The 9,932-nt window shown below is 35.7% G+C and overlaps 1 protein-coding gene across 4 annotated transcripts in view; it reads right to left on the bottom strand.

The window, feature by feature from the left end:
* Nucleotides 1-1,290: 1,290 nt before the first annotated feature.
* PPM1B (protein phosphatase, Mg2+/Mn2+ dependent 1B) overlaps nt 1,291-9,932 on the bottom strand; it is a 61,418-nt gene continuing 52,776 nt past the window's right edge. For 3 of the 4 annotated variants that reach the window (XM_032682714.1, XM_032682713.1, XM_032682715.1), the window contains one exon: nt 3,995-5,004. In XM_032682714.1, the coding sequence (XP_032538605.1) occupies nt 4,729-5,004 (276 nt within the window). In that variant the 3' untranslated portion in view covers nt 3,995-4,728. Of the gene's footprint in view, nt 3,155-3,994; nt 5,005-9,932 lie in introns of those variants that run through there. The other variant, XM_032682716.1, reaches the window with a different exon arrangement.

The following is a 9,932-nucleotide window of genomic DNA, read 5'->3' as shown; positions in this document are numbered from 1 at the left end:
GATTATCAGAGAGCAGTTTTGAGAACTGACATGGACTACTTCGTCTCTGTTACAGGAGAAGTCATAAAAATGAAGTCAAGCTGAATTTTACACATCAGAAAGATCCGAGGTGGAAAAGGTACTTTCCACTGTCAGCTTTCTACAGAAGTATCTTTACATTAGTTATCAGGTGGCAACATAATTAACACAACATAATTTTAAAACAAATGTTAAAATTGACAAGTTACGGCAAATACATGAACAAATTTTATGAAACATTCAGACTTCTCATACTAAGAACAGAAAGTCAAAAAGGACAGTTTTTCTTTTTTCCAGGCTGCTGAAATCTGCACAGTATTTTGATTAAACTACAAACATGGTTAGAAATCGTAACCAAGTGGATGCATGAATGGCAAGTAGTGTTAATTTAGAGGAAAAGAAGCTGTCTGGATTTACACTTGGATGTAGCTGTGCAAGCTATGGTCCTTCACTTTGAAAAACCTGTACTTCTATACACTTCTATACAATGAAAGCATAAACCCTTTTACAGGGAGACTATCCACATAATGCAAAAAATCTAAACAAATAAAAGTTAATAGGATTGGAGGTTATGGAGTACAAGAACTCTCTTCAGTGGAATAAGGCATTAAACTTTCAGCTCATGAGGAAAGCATGCAGGGATTATGCTGTACAAGCAGATCCAACAAAAAAGCTCAAAGAAATTACAGATTTATAGACTCAAAAATCTACAGGTAGTTCAAAAAGACATCAAATCTACAGTAACACTGTTCAAGCACGTCGTTACTCTGCAAGTATCAACATCATTCTCCTCTTCCACTCAGCTAAATAACTTCAGTAATAAGTGGGAAAAAAAAAATCAGTAAAAGTTCTAAAACCAGAGCATTAACATCAGAAAAATTTCTATCCAAAACACTGCACAATAATGTAACTTTATAGATCTAACCCTAGATTTTTAAGAAACTTCAAGAAATGAATCGACTAAAAAGTCAAGTGTAATCTGAATTTTTAGACTTTAAATGAATGCTCTCCTGTAGCCAGACCAAGACTCATTCCAGCTGAACTTGGGACAGACTTGCCCTAGGAACACTACATGTTGTTTGCACTCTTCTGTCTCCTACAGAGAACCCTACTTTGAGACTTCTGCCTTACTGTAACAAAGGCTCATGTTTTCTACAGAACAAACACAAATCCATCAACTAAGAGACACCCCATAAATCCTACTGAGTTATCTTTTTATACGGAACACTTGCATCTTCTTAATAAGTCGTCGTCAAGAAAATAGAAAACATGTCACACTGTTTTAGCAATCCTTTATTGAAGATAACAAGTTGGTTATGTTCACTGTATTGTATGAAACATCACAATATCATACTGGGAAGGTACTATCAGTACAGGGTTGGACCAGAGCGGACAGTCTGAACAATAAACCATTTTGCATTCTTCATTCCCTATCTTTTAACAACCCCAAAAAAACCAGTAAAGGGACAAATACCTGTTAACATCATCATTTAAAACACTTTAACTTACAAGGCTAAAATCTAATGAATAAATAAAATATATTGTGGCAATAATCCTCTCTAGACCAAAAAAAAAAAAAAAAAAAAAAAAAATCAGATACACAGTGAATCAAAATGACTGGGAAAGCTGGCCTTCGGCACCAGTATGAAAGAGTGTGTGGTTTTTACAGACTCACCATGGGGATAAAGTTACAGAAAAATACCATGAATTTCATTTCACACAAAACCAGTTGATGACTGTCATTAGCTTAAAACTACACACAAGGGCAATTACATCCTCGCTGAAACACAGTTTAAACAAATAGGAAAATGTTTACAAGGCATCCACAGCATGTAAATCATGTACAGATGGATACATTCATTGTTTCCCCTCCCCAATAGCTTTTATTTTAGATAAATACTTTACTCTTCCCCATTTTCAGCATTTACTGGACTCATTACATGCACAACTCAAAGAAGTCAGAAAAAAAGTCAAGGTTATTGCAAAAATAGAATTAAACTAAGAATCTTCAAGTACCTTACATGACAGCCACTCTGTACCATGCCCATTGCTTATAAAATGAAAGGTCATCGAACCCATGAAAATATCTCTAATATTTTCTTAATTTAAAATAGATAATTTTAAGTGTATTTATAGTAATCTCAAAGTGATAATTTGAACTTTGAAAATAATGCAAACAATTAAAAATTATACCCATATTACACAAGACTTCTGTATCTTAAGCTGAAAAAAATCAAAAAAACTATAGAAAACCACATATAGAACAAAAAAATAATCACAATTTACATTATAATAAAGGCAAATTTTCAGCATTTTTAAAAAAACCTGCAGCTGTGAGAGATGTCAAAGCAAGTCACTACTAACTATAAATTCACCAGTTTGGTTTTTTTTAAAAGATTTTCTCTAGCAAGAGTTTAAGGGTGTGTTGTACACATGCGTAAAATTCTTACTGGTTTTAGATGCCTAGAATCTTCATATATTATTGCCAAATACACTTATCTTCAAGCAAGCAGTAGGCAATGTATCACAATTTGGACACCGCAGGGAAACCCAACGGTCTGGTAATACAGGTAAAATTGGAAAATTTAAAAAAAAAAAAAAAAAAGGAAATAAAATACACATCTGATAGCGTATTGCCCAATTAAAATTACTTCCAAGCCACAGAGCTGCAAAGCCTTCCAACTCGGTAAAGTGAAATAAGTAATGTCTCAAACAATTACTTGTACTCTCTCATGCTTGTGTGTTGCACGTTTCATTTGGCCAAAGTGTATCTTCAGAGTACACCTACAATCCCATGCACCTCAGGTACATACACCGACTGGTCTGCTGAGAGACTCCTTCCTTCCTTCCTTTTTAGGGCCAAAGTTCATTACAGATGTAATCAGTATGCCTGAGGCTGGTAAAAATACTGTAGTACAGGCAATGCTAAGAGTGGCAATATCAGAAAACACAAAAATGAACAAATGATGGAAAATTCTAATATTTTTCTGCCCATTTCACAAAATGTTGGAAATCCACCAGAATTTTTCCCTTGTATTGAAGAAATCAGATTTAAAAGTTTTTTTCCCCCTTTCAGAATCAAAAGCATTTTAGTAGATTTGTAAGGCTACCACGGATCTTCTAGATCTCCAGCACCCTACAGGAAAAGAAGAGGAGAAATATTACTACTCACCAATACAAATGAAAACATTTTGTTGCACTTTGGATTTCAGTGGCATAATTAGGAACACTACTGTAAGACAAACAATATTTTCCTTGTTTTCCATACCTGTCCGCTTCCACACACAAATATTTGCTGTTTGTCAACATTATGAGGGAACTTAATTTTATAAAACATGAATCCACTAAAGCTATTATAGCAGAAAGATTTAAAACCCAAGATTTATCTAAAATTGTACTAAATCACAGCTATCAATACATACTACATATGTGAACTACAAAACCAAAAAAATTTCTAGAAAATACTACGGAGCTCAGCTCTTCAGGTATTCCTGGTCCGCAAGAAATTCCCACAGGTTCATTTTCATTAAGGCGGTGAAATCTGTACCTACTTTGAACAACTATATTTTTGTGATAATGTTATATATTATGAACTGACCATCGACACAAGAATTCCAGATTTCACTTATTAGCAAATGAGTTACCACCACTGCAAATTCCCAGTGTTATCACTGGTCTACCAAAATGCATGTACGTATTGCACCCCAAAAAACAAGAAACAGATTTGGTGGAAGGCAAGCTTTAGTAGAATAGTGTATTCATTTATATGGCTGATGTGTAACTTGAACCCGAGAAATGTTGCCCAAATAGAGGATTATGATAAATGATCCAAACCAAAAACTAAGCAAAGATTTGTAGAAACTAATGAATGTCATGAGTTAATGTGAGAAGTTAGGAAAAGTTTCAAGTCGTGTCAGAGTGATAACACTTCAAAGAAAGTTTATTACTTGCTTAAAAGAGTCAATATGCATACAGATATTATTCCACAGCATATGCTTTATTTTCACTTGAACACAAATTATTATAACTCGACACTAGGTACTAAATCTAAGTACATTTTCATTACTGGATATATGTTGTGCTACAACCTGGGATTTAATAACACAATTGTCTAGAAAAATTGGTATTTACGATGAACAGTGGATACAATCTATATTGGGGGGGGGGGAAATCAAACACATAAGTGACAACCTAAAATGTAATTGCTTTTGTAATTTAGTCGTAATAGAAACTATACACAATTCAAACACAAACATGCAGTATATGATGCTGGGGGAAAAAAAAAAGACTAAAGAATTTGTATAATTCAATTAAATCGCACGAAAGATACAACTAAGATGTGAATTGCTTTACAATGAACAAACACATACCATCAAAAATATTTTAAAATGTATTTAAAAGAAAAAAAATTAAAATTTATTTTTGCATTATCATGTTAGAGTCCTGTTGTTGGTGTCACAGGATTAAAAAAACCAAACCCAGAACCTCAAATAGCAAGTTAACTGCTTGCTACACAACATAAGATGCAATTACTATTATATACCACAGCCGCTGAACTTCTAAGGAAATAAGTGCTCTGTATAAACAATCTGTACAAATAACTAAAGTAAAACCAAACAGTCTTCTAGGATAGATGTGACAAATGTCGAGATACAAACAAAAGGAAAACACGCCAAGTGAAGCGGAGCGTTAAATCCTCTACGTAACAGCTTATGTCTGTTTATCGCTCATCTCATCGCTCCCCGCATCTTCGTCCGGGCGCTGCGTTGCCGGCGGGCGGTCCCGGTCCCCGGGGGCGGTGCGGGTGTCCGGCCGGGGCGGGGCGGGCTCTGCCGAGCGCTCCGGCCCGAGCCCCTGCGCCAGCCTGAAACTACTGAGCATCTCCTCCAGCAGGTGGCGGTAGTTCCCCCTATGATTAATTCTCATCTGCCTCAGCGCCTCCACCAACTTGCCCTGCGTTCCGCCTTCCTCGGCCGCGCCGGGGTCCTTTTGTTAAGATTCAAGACCCCAAAGAAATCATGGAGTTAAACTGGAATGTTTTCTAACGACATGAAAAAAAAAAAAAAAAACAAACCCAAAACCAAAAACCCACACAACCAAACCCATTTTTTTTCCTCACTGGGAAAAACATCAGCTTTGCTCTATTTTAATATAAAACACCTCATTAGGAATATACATCTTAGAATGATATATTTCATGTTCATCTTTTGATACAACACAACTTAAGAAACAGTAACTATTAAACCAGCATTTTTAATAATTTCACTTCATTGTGCGCCAGTCATGGTGCCTCCTCACAATTAACTCGATATTTATTCAAAATGTCTTTTGATGAATATAGCTGATACTCCCCAAAACTTTATTCATTTGTCAGTGGAAAATTTTGAAAATTTAAGCTTCTTTAGCCAGCAGGTCAATATACTTAACTATGAATTTCTGCACAGCCAATAGCAACACAGTTCTGTGAATAACTAGGAGAATAGTTAACCCTACTGACAGCAGTTTAGTTCAAAATAAATGCTCAGTGTTTTAGTAAACAATCTCTAATTTTCACATGCATGATGCTGCCAGAAAAAAAAGCAAGCAGCTACCCATTAGCACCAGGAGTGATGGTACTTTAACAACATAAGACACACCTTTGGCAGATTGCGTATTGCCTAGAAAAATTAGCATGTAGCACGGTTATTTACAGTCAAACCTAAGAACCTACAGCACAAAATCTGAGAAGCAAGCACTGGTTAAGGAATGGAAGTCTCCTCAGCAAAGGACCTATTTAGTTACAAGCCTTCCATTGAAAAAAAATGTTGGTTTTGGGGGTTTTTTTGGTTTTTTTTGTGATAGACTTGCGTATCTGTTACAGTGTTCTGACACTGACACTAGGTATTTTCACTTTCAAGTGCTAAAGAAGTACTTTTGCTTTAAGGGAATAGTACATTTTAAATTATTATCTAGCAACTTATCAAGCTAGACAAATGGAACTGTATCTCTGGAAGCTGGCAGATTTTGCAAGATATTAGAGGCACAATTCAGACTGCCCTGTTCTCATGCTGACCTCATTTTACTGTCATGTAGTCCAAAAGCTTCCTAACTACAAGTATTGCTGTCACTCATTTACAAGCTTAATAGCAGTATTAAGAAAATATTTTGGGGTCAGTAGGACTTTGCATGCTGTATGTAATGTTGCTGGGATAGAAGCCCCAAGACTGATTAGCACAGTCCAAGTTAAAAAGGGGACAATTTTACCACAAAAATTAATATCACTGCATATAATGCTGTCCCTCTAAGTTTAATTCGTTGCATAAATAAGAGACATACTTTCAAGGTGGTTGAGATGTTTTGACTCCCATGTACTAGCATTTTCATATTCAAATATGAAAATATTCAGGAGAATATTCAAGAATTCAATATTTTCTTAAAGAGCCCAATGAGGAGAAGCAAGATAAAGGAGGCAGTTTTTATGTATGAAGTGGGACTGGTTTAATGCCTTATCAGCACAAAGTCAGTGAAAACTCATGACATCAAGATGAGGATATAGATGAATCCTGTTTCTTAGGTTTTGACAAGGAAAAAAACTCGAGTTATATATTTATCTAATACTAAACAAGGCAGCATAGCTGAAGACTTCTCATTTTTTAAAATTCAAAGCATATCTAAATTCTATATTTCATCTATTCCATCAGTTTTGCTCTGAGGTTGACATTAACAAACACACACACTGAATTTCCACATTTCACAATACCGAGATCTTTAAAAATTCCTTTGGCAGATTGAAATGAATAATTTTGCTCCCATGCAACACTGAAGAGTAAAAGCAATAAGTAACATAATAGCAGCCCTGAGACTCCTAAACAATTCAAATGCTAGTAGGAGATGAATTAACAGTACTGTTAGTGTTTGATATTCAAGCTCACATCCTGCTTTGCATTGCACTCTATTCTATGGCAGGCTGTTTTGTGCTTCACTTGTGTCCCTCAGTGCTAAGAGACAAGAAACCCCACAGACAACAGTAGGACACAAACTGCCTCCTCTATATATTACACACTATATAGACAGAGATTTCTCTCTAATGATGTGTGGCTAGAACAGGTCCCTGAAAACTCTGGTTATTGTGCAAGGTATTGTCTTCCTTCATGTTCCAATTCAACTTAAGTGCTATTGACCATAAAAACAAGAATAAATTTGTGCTAGCTATATTCAGCATGAGCATTCACAATTTTTACATAAGTTCTGTTCTATTAAATTATGTGTATAAAAAGGGCTAGCATGTATTAAGGACTGGATTCACAATGTTGTAAGAAAAGTGTAAGAATTGTGTCCATTTACATTTTTTAAATTATGTGTAGCAGCTCTTAATGACATGATTTGGTTCAGCAAAGTGCCAGAGTATACTATTAGTAAAAACAAGAGAGAATCACGATTGATTTCAAACAAGATGCTCAAAGGCAGCTTTAAACAAATACCACTTGGAACTATTAACACAGCCACTGTAATTTTAACATTGTTCCTTGTGTTTAACGATATATATATATATACACAGCAAAGTAGTCTAATTGGCTAGTATTCTCCTAGTCTTAGGAGCACATCAAAAAATAAAAATGGTCAAAGAAGTAGCTGTAGAGAAAAAGCAGTGCTTTTACACATTAGAACAGCTCAGTGGTATTGTAACATTACAGTGGTAACAATTATTTAGCTATGAATAAGCCCTTTTAAATCCCCTTTAAAGAACTAAAAGCACCAGTCCCCAATACATAACAGATTTCTGTGCTTTCACTCATATTTGTAAAGACACAAGCCACAACACTTACAGCAGAAGTCCCTCTGCTCAAACACTGGTAAAGTTGTTCTTTGTGACCCCAGTGCAGGGCTCTCTCCTAAGCAGGAAAAGCTTAGGACTGCTATACTCTAAAGCCACACACTAGTGATCTCTGAATACTGCTGTAGTAAGCACCCTTTCACTTTTCAGTATCTTGCTCTATTCAACATCTCCTTATTTAGGGTCCATGTTAAGGATTCTCATAAAAGGCACATGTGAAGAATGGAAGGAAGTTACTCTACAATCCCTAGCTTGGATGACAAAAAAAAGTTTCTAAGCGCAAAACTACCTGAAATATTTAGTGTTGAGTAAAACAAAGCTAATCTAGAAAGACATACAAGCTTGGTTTTAAATTATACACTTTCTAAGAATTTACTTGCAAAGCTACTATGATCCAGTTCATAGGTAACTATTTTAAATTGTAAAATGCTAAAAAGTATACTTTTTAGAAGGAAGTCATATTCTCAATTGCAAAAGTTAATTAGATTGTTTGAGGGGGTTGGTTTTGTGTTTATTTGGGATTTTTAATTGTCACACATGTGCATTAATATTTTAGCAACTAATTACATTATCTTGCCAAGTAATAAAAATAGTTCTAGCCTTATTTACAACCGTAAGATGAAGATGGCTGCTACAGGCAGACTTTCCCTTCCAGTTAGTAACAGCAGTATTCTGCACAACACCCACACTTGACACTTGTGCACTGTTAACTACACATGGGGAAAGATACTCAAGTGCAAGTCAGTGCCCCTCTGTGCTCTGCAGACTCAGCATCCTTGTCTCTAGCTCCTAATTTTTCATATGAAGATCTGCTCTTGCTTCCTCCTGGTTTAAACAGGGGCATTATTAGCTACATTTCAATCTCACTTGGCAATGTCATCATTGAGACGTGCTATATGTTTCCTTCTCATCTTTGTTTCCTGTTAAATTGTGAGACCTGTAGCAACATTATCATGCATGGAGACATTCTAAAGAGTTTGATGCTGAGTAACTGAACAGCTTCCTTCCCTGTTACCCTCCCCAGGCACTAGAGCATTCAGTTCAGAAGGCTACAAGATCACCACATATACACCTGAAACTGAGTAAGACCAGCAAGAAAGTCATGTTTCCATCACCTCAGAAATGAGGCCCACTAAATTCATCCACTTCAAGATGGCAAGATAACTTGTTGGGAAAGTCCAAACAGGACTTGCATCCTTTACCAAGCAGATCATCCTCTCAAACTGCTCTGGGTCAATATCACTTGGGATGGAAAGAAAAAAAGGTGCTGACTGGCAAATGACATGAGAAGATCACACTAAAATTTAATCCAGTCTATATAAAACATCATCATTCAGATTTGCACTTATATATCAACATAAGAAAAGTTTACAAAGCAGACTGGAGTGTAGTGTTCACATCTCCTATTAAAGAAGCCAAATTAAATGCCAATCCAACTACCAGGGATCCTAATGGCAAAAAAAGTCAAAGCTATTAATGGTATATTCTTTTATGAGTAAAATCCATATTTAGGTCAGCTAACTCATTTTACTAAATTAAAATGGACGATGCACAAACATTTTGTGAAAGGAACCAATAGACAAAAGGCTGCTGTACTGCATGTTAGGACTTTCAGCAAGCTTGCATGGCTATTGAAAAGTAAATTTGGACTTGGATGCATCATAAATGTAACCATGGCACATGACATTTCTAAAAAGTAATCATTAAACAAACTTTTAGGTTTTTTTCTTAAAATACCAATCAATTTGTAAAACCTAGGTTGTTCTTTCTAAATAAACCACTTAAACCAGTAACCTTTCCCCAAAAAGCAGGAAAAGTTCTGGCTATATATAAAAAGAAGTAGCAGGCAGACAGAGGTGCAGAGTTTCCTGAAGGACTAAAGAAGCTGAAAAGAGGAAAATTTTGTCTAGCTTGTTTTGGGGTACTGTTGCACAGTTTCTTGAAAGCAAAATGAAAAACATATACTCTGTCACTTTCAAACTACAAAAAGGAATAAATTCTAGTAAAATTAAGAAGCTAGAGATTTTTTCTTGATTTGTACTCTAACAGAATAGTGGCCCCTTCCACCCACCCGAGCTTTCTAACTGAAGAGAATAATTCA

This window comes from Chiroxiphia lanceolata, chromosome 3, assembly GCF_009829145.1.
Source record: "Chiroxiphia lanceolata isolate bChiLan1 chromosome 3, bChiLan1.pri, whole genome shotgun sequence".
Lineage (NCBI taxonomy): Eukaryota > Metazoa > Chordata > Aves > Passeriformes > Pipridae > Chiroxiphia > Chiroxiphia lanceolata.
The sequence above is the reverse complement of the archived record's forward strand: the minus strand, read 5'-3'. Positions and strand labels throughout refer to the sequence as shown.